Here is a 23031-nt window from a genome sequence, read left to right on the forward strand (position 1 = left end):
ACATGGTGAAACCCCATCTCTACTAAAAATACAAAAATTAGCCAGTGGTATCATCAGGTGCCTGTAATCCCGCTCCTCGGGAGGCTGAGGCAGGAGAATCACTTAAACTTGGGAGGCAGAGGTTGCAGTGAGCCAAGATTGTGCCACTGCATTCCAGCCTGGGCGACAGGGTGAAATTCTGTCTTAAAAAAAAAAAAATTCTAAAAGAAATCAGGATTGGATGACACAGTGGGCCAGGTGTTAGGAGATGGCTCTAGCAAGGGAGAAGGAGTAGAATTTGATGATGCTTTAGAAAGAAAGGTAGATCTTAGAAAGCTGGGGCCATGCTTATGCTTAGAAAGCAGAGGCATAGTGGGACAGCCAGAGAATGTTCTAGTAGTGAGTAAGGTCAGTTTAATAGAACCTTAAGTCAGAGAGCTTAAGAAGGGATGTTAGTGTACATTGTGAAAATATCTGAATATTACATAAAATCGTTTGGACTCTAGACAGAGGCTTTTGAAATCTTTTAGGGGGGCTGACATGTGCAAAGTAGTGTTTTAAGCATATTAAACTGTCAGTGATGTACATTATGGATAGGAAGAGGAGACTGAAAAGTTCTCTGTGAGGTGATACTGACCTGTGCTAGGATAATAGCAGTGGAAGGGATTAACATGAGTTTTGCGAGAAGTATTAGCAGGACCTAGTTACTGTGTAGAAGTGAGAAGAGACCAGGGTAATTCTGTGGTTTTTGATGTCTAGGAGAACTGTGGAAATAGGAAATTCTATCATGAATGTTATTTTATCATGAAAGATGAGTTTGGCTTTCGACATAGCAAGTTTGGGATGAGAGCCATCTAATGATGTCAAGTTAGAGATGTGGAACTCAGGCTGGATTTGGGCTACAGTTTTGGGGAATTTATGCTCACATATAGAGGTGAGAGTTAGTCCTAATGGTGAATGAAATCTTAGGAGTTTCAGAGATTGTAGAACAGTGTAGGCTGAAAAGATGGTGGTACGCAGAACTTTAGTGGGCAGAGGAAGAATGTGTAGTGAAGGAAACTTTGAAAAGCAATGGTTGCAGAAGTAGGGTAACCTATGAAAAGAAAGCCAAGGGTCACATAATTACTTGATTCAAAGTAACAGTCATCCCTCCCTCAACTCCCCCATTGCAAATGCAGTACATCTTTGATATCAGATCCTGGAAAATAGACAATAGCAAAAATATTTTTAAAAAGCTTTTACCCAGCCTGGGCAACATAGTGGTACCCTGTCTCTACAAAAAAAAAAATTCGAAAATTAGCCAGGCCCGATGACACATGCCTGTAGCCTCAGCTACTCAGAAGGCTAAGGAGGGGGGTCACTTGAACCTGGGAGATCGAGGCTGCAGTGAGCTGTGATTGAGCCACTGCACTCCAGCTTGGGCGACACAGCAGGATCTGTCTTAAAAAAAAAAAAAATTACTTACAACCCAGTTAGCCAGAGAAAACTATTAAAATATTTAAATACATATCTTGTTACGAAATATTTCTTTATTGTGTCTATGTATTTGTGTATTTATATTGCTATACATAAGAGAGTGTTTGTTATTTGCTGTAGACAGTTGAGGTAAGATGATTCGAAAAGAGTTCAGCTGTTAATTACATAGCTTATTTGTTGACATAATCTTCTAAATATTTAATATACATAGAATTTCCCGTATTGTCTGTTTTGTTTACTCTTCAGATGATTGCAAAAGGGAAAAATGCATCTGAACTGTTTCCTGCTGTTGTGAAGAATGTGGCCAGTAAAAATATTGAGGTACTGTTTTGATTATAATTTTTATGATTCCTTTTGTTTTCATGGGACCATACACTTTTCACGTAGTGTAATGCAACATAAGATACTTAAGTATCACTAGGTTTTTGTTATGATTAAAATGTCCTTAATTTTAAATGTAGGTAAGATCGAATAAAAAGTAGACACAATCCTAGCTTTGGATTTTTGGTAGATAATACGAAAAGCAAAACAGATTGAATCACCTGATTGAACGATGGTAAGTTGTTGAGTTTTCACCTGTTCCTAGAGGCCCGTTTAGTTTAAATTTTGTTCCAGGGACTTAATTTTAAGATAGCATATGTCCAGTGAAAAAGACCTAGTCGGGTATATCCAGACCTTGATGATTTGGGGCTTTTTGAGATTTCTAGGACTGAGCCCAAGAATATTTCCCAAGTTTCTCAGACTACTCATGACATGTACTAAGCACTCAGTACATATATGTGGATTTATTGAATGAACATGTCCCAGTAAAATACTATTTTCTGTAAGCCAGACTGATATAGTCTAGTATTAAGGTTACATTCTCCTCTCCACCCTGGTTAATTGATAAATTAATTGAAAAAGCCTAGTTAATTGATAAATTTTTCTCAGTTTAAAGATTTAAAGCCTTTCCCTCACCATAAAATTAAAAATGTGTTACTCCTACCATTTGTTTGCCATTTTATTGGCAGATGATGAAGCTCATTAACAAATAACAGAAACATTCTAATCCAGGGAACATGGTTATGGTGACAGAGAGAGAAACTGCACAAGCATTCTTGCATGGGCAAGTGTGAGAGCATAAGGAGGATGGGTGTGTGATTTCAGAAGGTTCACTAATTTTGTAGTTATGATTTTATTTTCCATGCATAGTATGGTCATCTTTTGGTAGTGAAGTTGTCTCTATTTTGTGTGACGATTTTAAATATTCAAAGTATTCTTGCCAGCAAAACCAACCAGAGAAAAAGAGAGAAAACATTTTGGAGCTAATATTCTTTAAATATTACTTAACTAAATGTGATTGATAGTGTTGGTGAGAGAGGGATTTTAAATCTCCCAATCATGATTTTGATTTTTTTTTTGAGACAGGGTCTCACTTCGTCACCCAGGCTGGAGTGCAGTGGTGTGATCTTGGCTCACTGCAGCCTCAACCTCCTGGGCTCAAGCGATCCTCCCACCTCAGCCCCACAAGTAGCTGGGACTACAGGCACATACAACCATGCTTGGCTAGTTTTTTATATTTTTTTTTTTGTAGAGACAGGGTTTTGCCATGTGGCCCAGGCTGGTCTTAAACTCCTGAGCTCAAGCAATCCACCTGCCTCAGCCTCCCAAAGTGCTAGGATTACAGGTGTGACCAATGGTGCCCAGCCTTTTTATTTTTTTGAGACAGGGTGACTCATCTGTCTCCCAGGCTGGAGTGCAGTGGCATGGTCGTGGCTTACTGTAGCCTTGACCTCTTGGGTTTAGGTGATCCTCCTTCCTCAGCCTCCTGAGTAGCTGGGACTACAGGTGCGTGGCACCACGTCCAGTTAATTTTCGTATTTTTAGCAGAGACAGGGCTTTACCATGTTGCCCAGGCTGGTTTTGAACTCCCGGGCTCAAGCAATCTGCCAACCTTGTCCTCCCAAAGTGCTTGGATTATAGGCATGAGCCGTCGCGCCTGGCTGATTCTGGAATGTTTTATTTTTCCCCTTAATTTAATATTTTTTGCTTATTTTTAAAAGTACTCCTATTAGGCATAACTCTTTTTGGGTTTTCCTGATGAACTGACTTTTTATTATAAAAAAAAATCTTTTATTTTTGTTAATATGTTTTGTCTTAAAGCATATTTGATTTGTTATTAGTATTGCCACTCCAACCTTCTCATTTCATTTTATTGTTTATCATTTTTATTCATTTGCTTTCAGCTTGTCTGTCTGTATGTAGTGTGCACCTGTTGTTGACAGCATATAGTTGCAGTTTCCCTACATTCCATGTGTCAATCTCTGCCTTTTAATTGGAGTGTCTATTTTGCTAATACTTAATATAATTATTGATCTGCTTAAATTTGAGTCTACTATTATTCTTTTTCTTTTCTCTTTGTCTTTTATTTTTGTCTTCTATTCTTCCTATTCCTTTTTTGGATTAACTAGAAACATTTTAAAATTTCATTTTAGTTTTTTTCCAACTTGCATTTCTTGGCATATATGACAGTGGTCCCATATGATTATAATACTGTATTTTTACTGTACTTTTTCTATATTTAGATACACAAATACCTACCATTGTGTTATAGTTATCTACAGTATTGAGTATAGTAACATGCTGTACAGATTTGTAGCCTAGGAGCAATAGGCTATATCAGTAGTCCCCAGCCTTTTTGGCACCAGGGACCAGTATTGTGGAAGACAGTTTTTCCCTGGACCCTAGGTGGGTAGGATGGCTTCAGGATGATTCAAAAACATTACATTTATTGTGCACTTTATTTCTATTATTATTACATTATAATATATATTGAAATAATTATATAACTCACCATAATGTAGAATCAGTGGGAGCCCTGAGCTTGTTTTCTTACAACTAGATGGTCCCATCTGGGGTGTGATGGGAGACAGTGACAGATCATCAGGCATTAGATTCTCATAAGGAGCACGCAGCCTAGATCCCTCTTGTGTGCAGTTTACAATAGGGTTTGTGCTCCCATGAGAATCTAATGCTGCTGTTGATCTGACAGTAGGCAGAGCTCAGGGGGTAATGCGAGCAATGAAGAGCAGCTGTAAATACAGATGAAGCTTCACTTGTTTGCCCACTGCTCACCGCCTGCTGTGTGGCCTGGTTCCAACCCCTGGGCTATATCATATATCCTAGGTGTGTAGACCCCTGGTCTGTATCATATATCCTAGGTGTAGGATATATGTAGTAGGCTATACCATGTAGGTTTGTGTAAGTTGCACTCTGTGGTGTTGGAATGAAACCACAATGAAATTGTCCAACGATGCATTTCTCAGAACATTGTTAATCGATGCCTCACTGGATTATAGAATTTTAAGGATAGGTACTTCAAACCTACTTTTTTTTTTGGAGACAGGGTCTCGCTCTGTTGCCCAGGTTGGAGTGCAGTGGCACAATCTTGGCTGACTACAACCTCTGCCTCCCAGGTTCAAGCGATTCTCCTGCCTCAGCCTCCTGAGCAGCTGGGATTACAGGCTTGTGTCACCATGCCCATCTAATTTATTTTTTGTATTTTTAGTAGAGCCGGGGTTTTGTCCTGTTGCCCATGCTGGTCTGGAACTCCTGAGCTCAAGTGATCTGCCCACCTTGGCCTCCCAAAGTGCTGGGATTATGGGTGTGAGCCACTGTGTTCAGCCTAAATCTACTTTTAAAAAAAATTTAATATTTTAAAGTATGCTTCTTGCTTTTTTTGTGTGTGTGTGTGCGGGGGGGACTGTAGTGGCATGAACACAACACAGTGTAGCCTTCACTTCCTGGGCTCAAGTGATCCTCCTGACTCAACCTTCTGGGACCACAGGTGCATGCCACTACTCCTGGCTCATTTAAAAAATATTTTGTAGAGACGAGGTCTCCATGTTGCCCAGGCTGGTGTTGAACTCTTGGGCTCAGGTGATCCTCCTGCCTTGGCCTCCCGAAGTGTGGGGATTATAGGTGTGAGCCACTGTGCCCAGCCCTTAATTTTTTTCATTAGATAGGAAGTGCATTCTATATTTCAGATAGATGAATTTTTCTATCAAAATGAAATAGTTATTATAAACTCAATTAGACTAAGTTGGATAAGCCAAAATCAAAACACTTGTATTCTTGTGGCCAGTTTATGAATTAGATTAAATTAATACTGGATTTAAATGACTTGATAAACCATACTTTCTTTCTAGAACACCAATTAATGGAAGAAATCTATGTAGATTATAGATTTCTTGGGTAAAATCAATTTTACTTGTGATTAATTTAGTAGATATTTATTAAACACTATGTGCTTGTTATATATAATTCTGAATTGATAATTTTAAACTACTCTCTCCTTGACACCTTATGGCCATGCTATCTGAGCTTCTAATTTGATATGTTTATTAGTTTTATGGCCTGTGGTATATGAAAGTCTAAATATCTGAAAAACAATCAACATTTAACTTAGAAAAATTATGAGGCATAGGTGAAGCTTGTCTTAGTGTTATCAGGAATAGAGTCTCTCAGTGGCAATAGGAATAATTGCTAACATTAAAAAAACCTGTCTGACCTAGGTTGTTAGTGCCTTGCATAGATCTACTCCGTTTTATCCTCACAAATAACCCTGTGGGGCTGTTTCTGTCATTACTTGTATTTTATATATGAGGACAAAATGTCAGAGAGGTTAAATTAGCTGATCAAGGTCACACAGCCAGTGTGTGGCAGTCAGAATCCAAAGCTAGGTTGCTTGGCTTCAGAACCCATCTTAGCCCATTCAGCGCCATCTTTCCTGTTTGATGATTCCTTCCTTTCTTTTCTCTCTTAATATCATTGACTCCTTATCAACGTCTGGTATTAGCCATCCTTTGGGAGGTACCTGGTATTGGCATTTTTTTTTTATGTTTTAGTTATGGGTAGAAATTGGTGGTAAAATAGCTAGTTCCCTCAGGACTTCTAGTTCTTGTTGTAAACAGAAAATTCCATACTAATTATTGTTCCTTCAGAAGTATTTTACTATTCAAATAGTTATCAGTAGGAGAACTTTTCCATTTGTTCATATTTTCCCTTTACAGTTAGATTCTGCTATGCTGCCTAATGTTCTGTTACAAAAATGTCAATGTAAACATAATTATTGGTCTATTTGTTTTGGATTTCTTTCGTTCTTTAAATACCTTGTTTATTTTTTTGAAACATGGTTAAGCCTTTAATGTTTTGGGAAAACTGACATAAGTTTCTTAAAACTTATGTTCAGAAATTGAATGTTTCACTCCTCTCAAGTGCAAAATTTCATTTTTACAAGTACCTGCTGCTTTAGACACACAGGTGAGCTGTACGTCATCTACCATTAAATGTCAAATGATACCAAAAGTGACCAAGTAAGCAATCAGTGGTTATAGTACAAAAATAATCAAAGGTTTAGTCAATAACTCATGAAGTTTGATGTACTAGTATTGATAAGCTAATTAAACAGATCTGTCTGTCTTCTTCCAGCCTACTGGGGCTCTGCTATGATTAGCTTTACAGCAAGGAGTGTTATAACATTGAATGAAAGTAACCGATCAGAGAATGATGTAGTCACGGAGCTTTAACTACTCCCATTTCTGGTCACAGAATGGTTTCAGGGAAGGTAGGCTTTCTTTGCACACCTGCAGCCTGTCAGTGCATAGGCCTCTTGTGGTCAGTATTGATTGATTCTTATAACAGAAGTAGAACAAATTTAGTGTTTTGCAACCTTCTGTGATTTAATATTGTTATGCTTTTTGCACAACAGTCACAGAAATCCTTCTCCAATAGTGAGTAATTATAGCAATGCCTGCTAGCTCAGCTGTGGTTCTGAATGTTTCAGTGTTGCCAATATAAACTCCGTGATATATTCGAGAGTTCATAATCCAGTTTTAAAAGCTGGCTGTACTTGGTGAATAAAGGTATTGCTGAGAAATAAATTGTAAGGGGATGAGGGAGAACTGGACCCATTTTTTCTCAAAACTTTCCAGAGAACTGTAGAGTGAGATCTGAATATAATTAGTAAAGAGAAAGAATATTTTAAAAGAATATTTTAAAAAACCAAACCAGCTGTGTTGGTGTGCACCTAGAGTCCCAATTACCAGGGAGGCTGAGGCAGGAGGATCTCTTGAGCCCAGGAGTTTGAGGCCAGCCTGGGCAATGGAGTGAGACCCTATCTCTCTTTAAACACACACCCCCACCCCCACCCCCACCCACTGACACACACACACACACACACACACACACACACACACACACCCACACCCACCCACACCCCTCCCCACACACCCACATACACCAAAAAAACAACCAAACTAACAAGTTAAAGGCTTTGGAGGCAGTCTTTCCAAAACCTGTTGCTTTCTTCATAGTGTGTTGGTGTCTTTCTAGACTTTGCTGTTCAATGAATTATACCCATTGGTGTGAGAAGTTAGATCCTAGATGTAGCACTCTAATGGGAAATGTCTTAATTTTTTTCAGTCTACGGTTGGTCTGGAATGTGATCCAGCTGATAAATATTGAGCTTTTACTATATGCCAAGCAATGTGATAAGTCCTTGCAATATACAGATGAATAAGGAATGGTTGTTGTACTAAATAGCCTCATGTTCACTCCCAGGCAGATGGGATAAATTACTTAGTTAAATACATATTATGTGTTGATTTGATATATTGAAATTGTTAATCAATTAACTGCTGATATATTGATATATATTTGATATATTGACTGCTGTTAATCAGTCAACCACGTGTTAATTGCCTTCTACCATTGCTGTATTCTTAGGAACTTTAAATCTAGTCGAGGAAAAAGTCATCTATCCGCAAATAGTTAGAGAAGTGCTTCTAAAACTGTGATCTAAGAATTTTAAAAACTTATATTTACACTTAAATATAATCTGAAACATTAAGTATAGTTTGAATCATTTGGTTTCTATCTTATACCTATATTTGTATTCTTGTGTAACATCACTTGGTTCCAAGTGATCATTTAAAGGAACAGTGTTTCACAAATATGTGTATTTTGGGTTTGAAAAATTCTGAAGGTTGAGAAGCACTAATTTAAACCAAGAAAATATAAAGAGTCTAATTGTGAATATAGATGGAAAGCACATTGATAATAGAGAGGGGTTCTATGGAATGAAGTCATTACTACCATTTACTACAGTTGGAAATTTTTTGTTGGATTTTTAATAATAATACTGCAATGATGTCATTTTCAAATGAGAAGATGTGCAATTGGGGTTAAAAAAACAGTGATTTAAAGCATTCTTCTTTTATAAATGTATATATTATAAATAAAATATAAATATTTTCCTGCCTTAAAAGGTAACAGCCTCTATTAAGGACATTTTATTCTTAAATGGTTTAATTTATATTAGGTTTTCAGATGCTCTTAGGGGAAGAGTTGTCTCCTCTTTTGTTAGGGGTACCTTAATAGAAATATCTGTGGACTGCCATCATAGGCCACAACATGTGGTAGTTAGGAACAGCCCCTGTTTGCATCCTGATTCTGCACTTGCTAGCTCTGTGACTTTGGGCAAGTTATATAAACCTCTGAGCCTTACTTTCCTCATCTTTGAGAGGGAGATAATTGTACCTAGGATAGATATGAGAATTAAACGAGTAATATAATGTAGATATAGGGCCTCACACATTTAAATTCTAGCTGGAAAGTTACAGCAGATTGAGGTGAAGAATAAAAGCTGTCGCAGGCAGTTTTCCTTTCATATTATGTATTTCGTAATTAATTTTAATACTAGCCAGAATGACAAGGGTACTTTTAGAAAAGAAAGGCTGGGCTGGGCGCGGTGGCTCACGCCTGTAATCCCAGCACTTTGGGAGTCCGAGGTCAGGATCACCTGAGGTCAGGAGTTCAAGACCAGCATGAACAATATGATGAAATCCTGTCTCTACTAAAAATAGAAAAATTAGCCGGGTGTGGTGGCATGCGCTTGTAATCCCAGCTACTCTGGAGGCTGAGACAGGACAATCGCTTGAACCCGGGAGGCGGAGGTTGCGGTGAGCTGAGATCACGCCATTGTACTCCAGCCTGGGCAACAAGAGCAAAACGCCGTCTCAAAAAAAAAAAAAAAAAGAAAAACAAAGGCCGAGGAACTTCTCCAGATGAAAGAAGACCAAGGAGACATGAAAACTTAAATACGACGCGTGATCCCAGATCAGGAAAAATACTATAAATATAGGATATTATTGAGAAATTCTAAATATGGATTATTTATTAGATAACAGGATTGCACTGATGTTACATTTCCTGAATTTTATAATTGTAGTGTTAGCAATTAAAAAACATAGATGAAGGCGGCCGGGTGTGGTGGCTCACGCCAGTAATCCCAGCATTTTGGGAGGCCAAGGCGGGTGGATCACTTGAGGTCAGGAGTTCATGACCAGTCTGGCCAGCATGGCAAAACCCCGTCTCTACTACAAATACAAAAATTAGCTGGGCGTGGTGGTGTGCACCTGTGGTCCCAGCTACTCGGGAGGCCGAGGCAGGAAAATCATTTGAACCCAGGAGGCAGAGGCTGCAGTGAGCCGAGATCGTGCCACTGCACTCCAGCCTGGGAGACAGAACAAGACTCAGTCTAAAAAAAAAAAAGAAAGAATAAAACATAAATGAAGGCTATATGAGGCTTCAGTGAACTAGTCTTGGAACTTTTCAGTAGGTTGTATTGAAGGACGATATCTGAAATAAGACAATTTATTGCTTGCTATAGCAAGGGACAACTATGCTTTTTAGGCACAGCTTCTCTGGGCATAGAAATTGCTGATATTATTGTGGATTATTGGGAAGGGCAGTCTTCAGGGATTGATGGACTTTCAGGGTCCTAAGTGGGTTGATATCATCTGTAGATGTGTGATCATGCGGGTGAGACTGCTCTTGATTGATTGGCACTCAGAGGTGGGTGTATGGGAGTGCGATTGTTCCTGACCGGCTAACTTTCACAAGCAAGAGGCTATCACAGATTGGTTGACTTGAGAAAACTTGTCCATTCAGGTGCCTTTTTATTGTTCTGTAGAACAGGTTTAAAACAATTCTGGTGGCTACATGTTGCCAAGGCTACAGAAAAATCTGTCACTCCGAGGAATGTGGGAACTTAAAAACATTACCAATTTGAAAATTTTTTATAATTAAAGAATTTAAAGTATTATAAGAATCACAGCACTATTATTTTGTTTTGAAGGCCATCTGGAAAGGTGAGATTCACCCCTATTGTGAACTATCTTTATTGTTTTATCTGACCCCAAAATAATTAATATTCCTTATAAGATAATACAGAAAGATGTAAAGAGTGAAAGTCACTGGTTAATACCATCACACAGAGATAGCCACTATTAACATTTTATTGTATAGATTTCTCAATTTTGTGCTTACTTGGCTTGAATCTTAGCTCTTCTATTTAATAGATATGGTACTTTAGTCAAGTTACTTACCCTGTCTGTGTTTCACTTTCTTATCTGTAAAGTAAGGATAAATACTTGTTTATTGAGTTGTGAGGATAAAATGAGTTAATTTAAGTAAGATATTTAGAACAGTGTCTGACACGTAGTTAATGCTACCTATAAGGATTTGCTATTATTACCATATTATGTCCATTCTAAGACATATGTTTGCTATTTTAAAGTTTCTGCAGTTGGGATTTAACTTAACAACTGGTGGTGATTATGATGGGTAGTGTTTTCTGTTTGTTTGTTGTTCTTTCCTTTGTGGTCCATGACATAATGGTATGTTTTACAACTGGTGGTCTATCTTGGATTGCATAAAATACAGTATGTGGGCATCTGTTTTTTTTTATACAGAAGTGAGATCATACAATGCATACTCTTTTACACCTTTAAAAAATTTTAGGCCAGGTGCGGTGGCTCACACCTATAATCCCAGCACTTTGGGAGGCCGAGGCGGGCAGATCACCTGAGATCAGGAGTTCAAGACCGGCCTGGCCAACTTGGTGAACCTCCATCTCTACTAAGAATACAAAAGTTAGCTGGGCGTGGTGGTGCATGCCTGTAATCCCAGCTACTTGGGAAGCTGAGGCAGGAGAATCACTTGAACCTGGGTGGCGGAGGTTGCAGTAAGTCCCGAGATCGCCCCACTGCACTCCAGCCTTGGTGACAGAGCGAGACTCTGTCTTAAAAACAAAAAACAAACAAAAAACCTTTTTCAAGGACATATTTTCTTTTCTTCAGATGGTGTCTTGCTTTGTCACCCAGGCTGGGGTGCAGTGGCGCGATCTTGGCTTGCTGCAACCTCTGCCTCCCAGGTTCCAGCGATTCTCCTGCCTCAGCCTTCCCAGTAGCTGGGATTACAGGCATGGGCCAATATGCCTGGCTAATTTTTTTGTATTTTTAGTAGAGACGGAGTTTCACCATGTTGGCCATGCTGGTCTCCAACGCCAGACCTCAGGTGATCTGCCCGTCTTGGCCTCCCAAAGTGCTGGGATTACAGGTGTGAGCCACCGCGCCTGGCCACAAGGACATATTTTCAATGTCATACAGATTTATTTAATTTTGTATAGTGGCTGAATAGTATAGTGTTATATGGATGAACTGTCATTTGTTTACTGTTTATCTACTAGGACTCTTTATTGTTTAATTTTTGCTCTTGTGGAAGATTTTAATAAGTGGAACTTGGGGAAGTGGAACTTGGTGAAGCGGGATAACTTGGGATAACCTGAGTGGAGATTGAGATAAAAAGTGCAAATTATATTTTGGGACTATTTCTGTTTGACTAGAAAAGGAGGTTTCAAACAGATTATAAACTGTATTGAGTACTAGGTTAAGAGCTTTAGATTTTGTTTTTAAGGTTTTGTGGAGCCATTCAACATTGAAGAGTAATTGGAAAAAAGTTTTTTCATTTCATTTATAACTCTGCCCATATAGTATAGATGAATGGATTGATATCAACTTAAAATGGTTGTTTAACATTTTTATCAATGATGAAGATGTACAGTTTGTTTGCTCATTAAGTTTTCATTTGTACTTATGAATTGAGAAATAGGTTGGATTATAAAATTGTCATCTCAAATTATCTTAACAGGGTGCCAAGATGCGTTGAATCTAAATTGTTGACAATTTCTGTAGATAAATGGAAGATTTCACCTTTCATTTAAAATAATTTTTAAAAAATTCCATGAGGACAGTTTGATTTTGATTTGGTCAGCGGTACATTTGGAAAAGATGTATGGTTTTAATCAAGAATTAGTTATATCTGTGGAAGTACCTCATCTGGAGCAAGTTCCTACCTAGTTTGTTATGTTTAGACTTTGTAGTTTGTAGTGCCATGCTGAAAAAAATTGGAGTGAGTTTAGGAAGGAGCAAACAGGATGGAGGAGGAACCTAAAGCTGTTACGTTTCACGAGAAATTAGGGTACAAGGAAGGAAGGTCATGACAGTTGTTTCTAAAGTAGTCCAGATTGGTTAGTATGACTCGAAATATGATCCAGTATAGTACTGTTTTTATATTTCCAGCACCAATTCCAGCTATCTCCAACTTTTTCCCCTCATTTCCTGTGTTCTTTGAGTATATAACTTTTTTTTTAAATTTTAAATTTTTTTAATTTTTGAGACACAGTCGCCCAGGCTGGAGTTGCCCAGGCTGGAGTGTAGTGGCACAAGCCCACCTCACTGCAGTTTCGACCTCCCAGGCTCAGGTGACTCTCCCATCTCAGCCTCCCAAGTAGCTGGGAGTACAGGTGCATGCCACCACGCCTGGCTAATTTTTTTTTTTTTTTACTAGAGATGGGATTTCACCATGTTGCCCAAGCTGGTCCTGAACTCCTGGACTCAGGCAATCTGCCTGCCTCAGCCTCCCAAAGTGCTGGGATTACAGGCGTGAGCCACTGTGCCTGGCTGAGTACATAACTTTTAGGTATATACTGTGCTGGTGTCTTAGAAGGGTAATCAGGAATGTGAAGATATTGAGAAGGTAGATACAGGCTATAAATAGTGCTAGAAGGAAGCAATGGATAAATTTCAACTCAAATTCTAGTTTTTGTTTATTTTTTTTCTGTTCATAATTTTGTTGTAAACTTAGTGATTAAATTGCCTTTAAAAATTGTTTTCAAGGCTGGGCACAATGGCTCATGCCTGTAACCCCTGTGCTTTGGGAGGCTGAGGTGGGAGGACCAGTTAAGCCCAGGAGTTTGAGACCAGCCTGGGTAGGCAACATAGGAAGACCCCGTCTCTATAAAATACTAAAAAAAAGCCGGGTGTGGTGGTGCATGCCTGTAGTTCCAGCTACTGGAGAGGCTGAGGTGGGAGGATGGCACGAGGCCAGGAGGTTGAGGCTGTAGTGAGCCCTGATTGTGCTATTGCACTGCACCCTGTGCAACAAAGCAAGACCGTGTCTCAGAAAAAAATCGAAAACCAAAAAAAACTGTTGTCAGAACACACATCCAATCTTTTTGAATTTTTATTACGTTAAATTGGTATTAATAGTCACACATTATTCTTACTGGTCTGAAAATATCATGTAATGCATGTTGAAATGTATTACCATAAAAATCAGAGTTAGGGCTCTGGACTCTTTTAACAGATGAGGAAACAAGTTCCCATAACATATAGTTAGTGGCCTGGGCCCAAATTCTTTCTCTTATTATTTTTTAAAGAGATAGGGTCTCTCTGTGTTGCCCAGGATAGCCTCTAACTCCTGGGCTCAAGTGATCCTCCTGCCTCAGCCTCCTGTGTAGCTGGGACTACAAGCATGCACACCATGCCTGGCTTCTTTCTTTTATTTTTATCCCTCATTTTGAAAATATTTTTACAATTTAGTTAATATTCTTATATGAGATGTGCTCAGGGATTTTTTATTCCCTTCAAGAGGAAGGGGCACTTTGATAGGCTATTGCTATTGTGGACTGGACTATTAAAATTCTTACTTTAAAAGCTTTTTCTGTTGTACTTATTATCCCACAAAATATTATTTTCATTTTATAATCTAAGATGTGACCAGATTCAGTTATTTATTTGAGAAGAATTGAGCATGGATTTTGGTATAGCAGATACTGAGTTTTAAATTTTCACTCTGGCTATGAATAAATGATTTATTTTTTTAACAGATCAAGAAGTTGGTGTATGTTTACCTGGTTCGATATGCTGAAGAACAGCAGGATCTTGCACTCTTGTCCATAAGCACTTTTCAGCGAGCTCTGAAGGTAAATAATGGAGTGAGTAGGCAAATAGCTACAAGGTTTCTGCAGAGTTGAAAGTGTGTCATTTAAAGAAGTGGAGCAATAATCCACTAAATAGCACAGTAGTGTCTTGAAAGAGTTAAAAGCCTCCTATAGTGCCTACTCAATACACTTAGAAAATAATTTATACAACCAACTGAAACCTTGCTGTATATGTTGCAGCTTCTGTATGTTTGTTTATATTCAATATAATTATTTTCATGCTTCAAAGAGCTGTTTATCATTATACTAGTTGTTGAAAGTGTGCAAAGGGGGTTATAAGACATTTTTAAACATGAAATTGATGACCTGCAGCATTTTATTATTATGAAAGTATAAAAACCCAGCATATTTAATAATAAATGACCAACTAGAATTATAACTCTTACTTTTCTTTAAAACATTATTAAAGAAGTAAACATTTATTTATGTCTGTCTTTTTTTCCCATTCCCATATAATAATTGTTCATTTTAAATTAAGTAGCTTTCTTTTGCTATTGTTATATTACACCCTTTAAGCACCTATTAACTGTGTCTTAAAGATGTCTTTAAAATATTGTAAAGTTGAAATTTTGGTGAATATTTTTGCACTATTTTTAGGACCCAAACCAACTAATTCGTGCAAGTGCTTTGAGAGTTCTGTCAAGTATTAGAGTGCCAATTATTGTACCTATCATGATGCTTGCTATTAAGGAAGCTTCTGCTGACTTATCACCATATGTTAGGAAGAATGCAGCCCATGCAATACAAAAATTATACAGGTAGGTGCATTGTTAACAATATACCAAAGATCTCTGATGTTACATGGAATGTTATAGACCACAGAGGCTTATTTTATTCGCTCTTTTAGGTAGGCTGTTCTTATGCTAAGTGAATCCAGTGACTGTATGATGGTATTTCCCCCTGCTGCAAACGTTCCTTACACATCTTTAATTTTGTTTTGGCTATAGAGACCCTATGCAGGTTTTTATTTCTGAGGCTGTTAGAGCCTGTGATAATTTATAGAGTTTATAACTTAAGAATAATCAGAATTTGAATTCTCACTTATATAGTCTATCTCATGTACACATATGCTTGTATTATTAGAAAATTGAGATTTTTTTTTTTTTCCTGTTTAGGGTAGAATCTTCAGTGTGTGATCCTCTCAACTCACTTATATGTGTTTTCCCGTCTTCCATCTTTGTTCCTGCTGCTCCTTTCCTTGTCTGATTCTTTTCCAGAGCTATTTTATTAAGTAATTTTTAACAGTATAGTGATTTGAAATACAGTGCTATACCATATCTGTGTGATATTTTAGAAATGTTACGCAATATTATACAATGCCCTGATCTCTGTGGAAAATTTACTGTCCAAATAGAATTGTCTACAACAATTTGGTATTATTTTCAGCTATCATTTATTCTGCAAGCTTTTTGATACTCTCTTCTGTTTCTGGTGTTGTATTCACAGTATTGTGCTATGTGTGTTCAGATGTATGAAAACAATAGAGGATGTGGCACTTAATTATGAATAGCATATCATATATTTGAAGAAGAAGATCAAAGACATACCAAATAATTAAAGGCAATCTATAGTGAATAAGATATTAGCACTTGATATATATGTATATACAAAGGTACACTAGCAATGTCTTTGATAGGACAGGGACCAGAGATGATCATGTTTTGTTACCAGAAAGTAAAGATGTAATGAGATGGGATTGGTAGTGAAATACTGCTTTGAGAAGGAAGACTTAAGCTGAAATTTGAAAGAATTAAAAAGTTTGTCCAGATAATTATAATGCTTAGTAATAAATGTATATGTTTGTAAAAAGTGAAACCTCATATTCCTACGTTAACTGCCAGACAAAGTTTTATCATGCTTCTCACTCACCTTTTCTCCTTAGAAACTTAAGGGATAAGATCCATGCTCACTCTAATGGTTTCAAAGTCCGTCTATCACTGGGCTCCAGTATATTCCAGCCTCAATGCTTGCCTCTCCTTGCCTTGAGCTTATAGTCTGTTAGTATTCTATCTCAAATGTTTTAATCTTATTACTACCTCTTATTTTTCTTAGTTTTAGTCGGCAGATTTTATAATCATGTCTCTATCAGTGAACTAGTATGATATAAAATTCTTATTTGGAAATTCTCTGTATTTGTTTTTGGCAAGTATGTATGCATAGTAAAATAATGACTACTATCTAGTTATTTTTTTCCTCCCAGTTGAAAAAAGAGTTTGTGGTTTATCTACTTCACAGTTACTTTCTTGAAGTTTTCCAACTCTTTTAGAAGTGAACTTGTTCTTTCAGTACTATCTTAACTAAACCATTGATATCTGGTTTAGTTAATATGAACAATATTAGAGGGAAACCTTAGGACACATTAATGAGAAAAACCATCCCATTTTATTTGTTTTTTCTTTATTTCTAACTTACAATCTTGCTCTCCTTTCCCTCTTTAAAAATTTCTCAACATCCTTGAATTGGTGAGCATCGTGTAAAGCTAGAATTAAAGGGAAAAATTAATATGTTATTTTTGTTTTTTTTAGCCTTGATCCAGAGCAGAAGGAAATGTTAATTGAAGTAATTGAAAAACTTCTGAAAGATAAAAGCACAGTAAGTAATGTCTTTTTATGTCTTTGATGTAAAAATGTACTTTATTTACATGGTATCGTTTACCATTATATATTTTATGTAGTTATATTTATTGATTTCAAAATGGTATAAATATTAATGGCACACAGGCCTATTTTTAAAGAACAAAAATTTTCATGTTATGAGAAAGACTGCATTTGGAGTTTTAGATCGTTATGTGTTTCTTCATCAGAATCTGAAAAAAGGCAAGTTGGGAAAAAAATCTTTAACCTGTGGCTAAATGGTTAACATGGTAAGATCAAGGAACAGAGGTGACCCGTGGGGGATGTGAGTTACTAGTGCATTAGTATCTCAGATGGGGCTTTTGTACCCACTTTATATGTTTCAAAACATATAAAGGAAAAGGATTAGGAAAAGGATTCCAGCTCATCTTAGGATGCTATCATCAGGGACTGTGTACTAACTATGCATAGCAGCTATCTAATATAGTAGGCACTAGCCCCATGTAGCTGTAACTGTTGGTTTATGGCTTAGCATTTGATCTATCCTGGATAATGTTCAATAAACATTTGATTAGAGTGTGTATTCTGCTGTTGTTGAGTGGAGTGTTCTTTAGATATTTGTTTTATCAGACATCTGTTTTTTAGTGTTGTTCAAATCTTCTACTTTGCTGATCTTATGCCTACTTGTTCTATTCATTATTGAAAATAGGGTATTGAAATCTCTTTAATTCTGTCAGTGTTTGCTTCATCTATTTAGGAGCTTGGATGTTTGGTGCATGTATGTTTATAATTTTTTAAATCTTCATTTTGCCATTGTAAAATGTTCCTCTTCATCTCTAGTAACATTTTTTGTTTTAATGTCTGTTTTGCCTGTTATAAATACTACTATTCTAGCTTTTTTATGGTTGCTGTTTCCATTATGTATCTTTTTCCATCCTTTTACTTTCAGCCTGTTTATATTTTTGCATCTATGGTATGTCTCCATAGACAGGATATAGTTGGCTCTTGTCTTTTTATCCAGTCTGCCAATGTGTGCCTTTAATTGGAATGTTTAATCCATTCACAATTAATGTTGTTATTAATATAGTTGGATTTTAAGCTGTCATTTTACTTGCTTTTATATGTTTCATGCCTTTTTTGTTCCTTATTTCTCTTTTATTGCTTTTTCTTAGATTAAGTGAATATGTTCTAGTGAACATTTTAATTCTTTTCATGATTTTTTCACTATATATTTTTGAAAATATTGTCTTATACATGGAATTATACTTGTAGTTTCATTCCTAGACCGTTTAGTAAATTTCCGTTAGTCTGTAGTGTACCAGAAATCATTATTGCATTTCTTCTATGCATAGTTGGTATAACGTAGGAGGTAACCAAATATAGATTGATTATAAACGAAGATAGAGAAAAGAAATTTGATTCCTTTTTGTCTCCTGTATGACAGGCATGCTATCTGCCAGATATGAAGTCAATATTATTAATATTATGGTTAACTTGATTTTAATAATTTAAAAAAATACTTAGTTTTTTTCTATTATAAGTGCAAGAGATTGGCTAAGTACCATGGAGAGTAGTAAGATCTACAAGAAGCAGATCTGTCATTTTAATGAGGTTTACCATCATTTCTGCTACATAGTAGACTAAGAGAAATTCTTTGCATGGCCTGGGAATGAACTCTCTCTGTAAAATATGTGTATGTCTTCCCAGACAGGATACAGCATATCATAGGTAAAAACAATAGCGTTTGGATCAGATAGAACTGGCTTAATGTCTGAGCATCTGCCACATAGTATCTATGCCAATTCTTTATGAGTTTTAGGCTCCAGATTTGTAGGGTTTATAATATCTAATTTATAAATTTGCTGTTTGTGTCGAAAGAAAGAACTATTGTATATAAAACCCTCAGCACAGTGCCTAACACCACATGGGATGTGATTAAAAATTCCAAATAGGGCGGTGGTTCAGCCTGTAACCACATTTGGAGGCCGGGGTGATCCGAGGTCAGAGATCGAGACCATCCTGGTAAAATGGTGAAAAAAAAAAAAAAAAAAAGAAATAAGTACTCAAAAAGGAAGTAAAGAATACAGTATCTGTGTAAAATTGAAATGTCTGTTTCCAAAATACACCAGAAAGAAAAAAATATTGAATGCTTGTTCATCACAGGTATTTAATATTTGTTGAATGACTGTTGAATTAATTTGTTACATTCTTGGTGATAGTAATTAAGTGTGTGGTATTGTTTTTAATGTCTCCCTCACGTCCCTGCAGTGGTTTCATGCTCAGTGTTCATAGGTAGATTCTTTGGGGGCTTTGGTGGCCCACCCTTTGTAAGGCACTCATTTTTCCTAAAGTGTTATATACTGTATGTTTATTTTTTAAAAATTAAGAACACATATTTCTTTTTTTTTTTTTTTTTTTGAGACGGAGTCTCGCTCTGTCGCCCAGGCTGGAGTGCAGTGGCGCAATCTCGGCTCACCGCAAGCGCCGCCTCCCAGGTTCACGCCATTCTCCTGCCTCAGCCTCTCCGAGTAGCTGGGACTACAGGCGCCCGCCACCACGCCTGGCTAATTTTTTTGTATTTTTAGTAGAGACGGGGTTTCACTGTGGTCTCGATCCCCTGACCTCGTGATCTGCCCACCTCGGCCTCCCAAAGTGCTGGGATTACAAGCGTGAGCCACCGCGCCCGGCCCATATTTCTTTTTCTGTCTATAGTAAAAAACAAAGTTTTCTACTGACACCTGTAATTCTGGTGGTATAGCACAGAGTTCCTTCTAGCCCCTTTCCTTATTATATTTGTAACTGCCTATTCAACATTAAGAAATGTGGCTCTGGCCAGGCACTGTGGTTCATGCCTGTAATCCTAGCACTTTGGGAGGCCAAGGTGGATGGATTGCTTGAGCCCAAGAGTTCGAGACCATCCTGGGCAACATGATGAAACCTTGCCTCTACAAAAAGAAAAAAAAGAGAAACAAACAAACAAAAAACAAGAAACAGGGCTCCTATTTCCACAATCTATTTACATTTTTGCTGAGTCCCAGAATGCAGAGAAACTATTGCTTCAGAATTGCTAGCACTATACCTCTGTGGGGTATACAGTAGCATGGGGCCTAATAATTAGAGTTAAATATTTGTTTAGAGTTGTTTTTGTCTTTAATCTTTTTTTTTAATGTATGGTAAATCAAAATTGCTTCAGTTATTTATATCTTTGAACTCGTTATGTTGGTATGTAAGAAAGCTATTGATTTTTTTTGAGTGATAAATTTTATATTCTGCTTTTTAACTCAATTCTTCTATTGTTTGTGTTAATTTTCTCATTCATCCTCCTTAGGTTTTTTTATGCATGACAAAGAGTCTTTACTTTTACATGATTATCAGTACACCAAGTAGTAACATGTAACGAGTTCTTGAATTCTGTCCTCTTTGATTAAGTAACTAAAACTGGCCCAAACAATTATACTAGTGTTCATTGTTCTAACCACTAGCAGGAATGGACTACCAGATATCGCAGAAAAAGGCCAAGACTTCACCCCTCTTCTGCCTAAACTGCTTCCAGATGGTTCTGTTCTCCTGGGTCTCCTCTACTTTAGTGCTGCAGCTGCCTTGGGATCGCAGGGCAGCAGCCTCCTTGGCCTTGAACTCTTTTCTCCCTCTGCAGGCAATATTGTTCAATTTCACCTTGAACTGCTGCTTTGGCCTGCTTCTCCCTCTGGTTCTTTCACTGCAGGTCTCAGACACCCTTTTCAGCAACCTGCAGCAGCTACTGGATCCCCTGAGACTGACTGGCCATGACAGCGCCAACTCTGAGGCAGAAGCAAGCAGCCTAAATATCTCTCTCTCTTTCTCTCTGTCTCTTTTTTTTTTTTTTAAGAGAATGAATCATATCTGCAAATAGAGATGTTTTACTTCCTCTTTTTCAATTCCTAGAACTCTAATTTCTCTTGTCTAGTTATATTGTTTAGTGCCATCACTACAGTTGTGTTCAATAGTAGTGGAGATTGTGGGCATTCTTGCCTTGTTTCAGTCTAAAGGAAATGCTTACATTGTGTTTGCATTAAGAAAGATGCTGGCCCTGAAGATTTTATCTTTGAAATATAGTACTTTTGCAAGGTGCTTCAGGATTACTTGATATGGGTCAATTGTTTTGCCTTGGTACTCAGTGAGTCCTTTCAAAATGTAGATTCAGAATTTATGTTATCTCTGGCAAAGTGTTTTTTTTTAAGATTATAATTTTAAATATTAATTCTATAATTTTTTTCTTCTTCAGGGATTCCTATTTTATGCACATTGGATCTTCTTTGCCTGTTTTACATTCCAACCATTGTGTCTCTAAACCTCTTTACTTCTTTCTTTATCTCATTTTTATTCTTTTGGTTCTTTTTCTACCTTTCTTTAATACCCCCTTTAAAATTTTCATTCGGTAATTTTATTGGAAGGGCACCTTGCAATTTAGTTTTCATGTCTGATTATTTTTGCTCTCTTGATTTCTTTCCTGGTGTCAATCAATCCTGATTTCTTTTGTTAATTTATGATAACTTTAAAAAATTTATAATTTATATTTATATTTCCTATCAAATGCTTCTTTTGAGGATATTTAATTCATTTTGAAGTGTTGTGTTGTTTCCTTTTGCTTCATCATTTATATTTCTTTGTCGGTAATTTTTGCCAGTTGAATTGTTTCGATTTTCATTTTCTGTTTTTAGTACTTACAGATTACTTGCATCTTTTTATTTCTTTGGACAGGATGGGTGATTTGATTTTGAGGTAGCTTGCAAGATTCCTAGTACAAGAGTACCCTCTCTGTTAGAATTACAAAGTATGTTTTCTTAGTAGATGGCCTTTTGGTGGGAGGACGTGCATGCATAGGACCAGTATATGTCCTCAAATTACTTTGAGATATATTTTGTAGCAGCCTAAATTTTTCTCTCTTCTTTTCTTTTCTGCCTAAAAAAGAAGGGTCTTACTCTGTCACCCAGGGCTGGAGTGCAGTGGTGTGATCATGGCTCACTGCAGCCTCGACCTCCCCAGCACAAGCAATCCTCCTGTCCCAGCCTCCTGAGTAAATGGGACTATAGACATACACCACCATGCCCAGCTAATTAAAAAAATTTTTTTGTAAAGATGGGGTCCCACTGTGTTGCCCAGGCTGGTCATGAACTCCTGAGCTCAAGTGATCTCGCTTTGGTCTTGCAAAGTGTTGGGATTACAGGCGTGAGCGACTGCACCCAGCCCCTCTTATTTCTTTTTTCCTGTTATTTCACAGTTTCCAAAGGACTGCTGTCCCCTTACTTTTTTTTTTTTAAGCTAATTTTATCCCTGAAACTTTCCCTTTCTACACTGCCTCATTGAATCATCCTCTCTTTCAAGTCTTTCCCTTATAGTCTGCTCTGATCTACCAAGAATCTTTTCCAGTATTTTCATATTACTGTGTTCTTTCTCTTTCTGTTGTTGATTTTCGATTACTTTTAGGCCTGCCATTAACTTCTGCTTGCTTTGTTCCAGGCATTTTTTTTTCTATACTGTTGTAGGTCTTTGTGAAGTTTTGTGATACAAGCATGTAAATAGTTATCTGGAAATTAGGGTTTATATTTCTACTTATATATAATTTGAGGTTTAGAGATTCTCTGTTTTGAAGTTAGGCTTAAAGCATAGATTTTGGTTCTTTTTTTGTTTTTGGATTTGAGTTGGGAGATTCAGACTGACTTAGGCACCATTAACTTGTCTACCCAGTATTTAAATTGGCTGTATTTTGTGAATGTTTTCTGGTAATTTTTTCTTTTGTGTGATTATAATCCATTGTAGAAAGGTTAAAAATATTCTGCACAGATATTTGTGGATCAT

At 37.1% G+C, this 23031-nt stretch overlaps 1 protein-coding gene across 4 annotated transcripts in view; it reads left to right on the forward strand.

Annotated features, from left to right (window-relative positions):
* The window catches only part of AP3B1 (adaptor related protein complex 3 subunit beta 1), a 287892-nt gene that overhangs the window by 53515 nt on the left and 211346 nt on the right, over nt 1-23031 (forward strand). For all 4 annotated transcript variants that reach the window (XR_009214137.1, XM_032156995.2, XM_032156997.2 and 1 more), the window contains exons 3-6: nt 1702-1776; nt 14507-14602; nt 15218-15378; nt 17146-17212. Coding sequence is in view for 3 of the 4 variants with exons in the window: in XM_032156995.2 (XP_032012886.1) it covers nt 1702-1776; nt 14507-14602; nt 15218-15378; nt 17146-17212 (399 nt within the window). In the remaining variant the exon portion in view is untranslated. The remainder of the gene's footprint in view (nt 1-1701; nt 1777-14506; nt 14603-15217; nt 15379-17145; nt 17213-23031) is intronic.

Source organism: Hylobates moloch, unplaced genomic scaffold (assembly GCF_009828535.3).
Source record: "Hylobates moloch isolate HMO894 unplaced genomic scaffold, HMol_V3 SCAFFOLD_6, whole genome shotgun sequence".
Classification (NCBI taxonomy): domain Eukaryota; kingdom Metazoa; phylum Chordata; class Mammalia; order Primates; family Hylobatidae; genus Hylobates; species Hylobates moloch.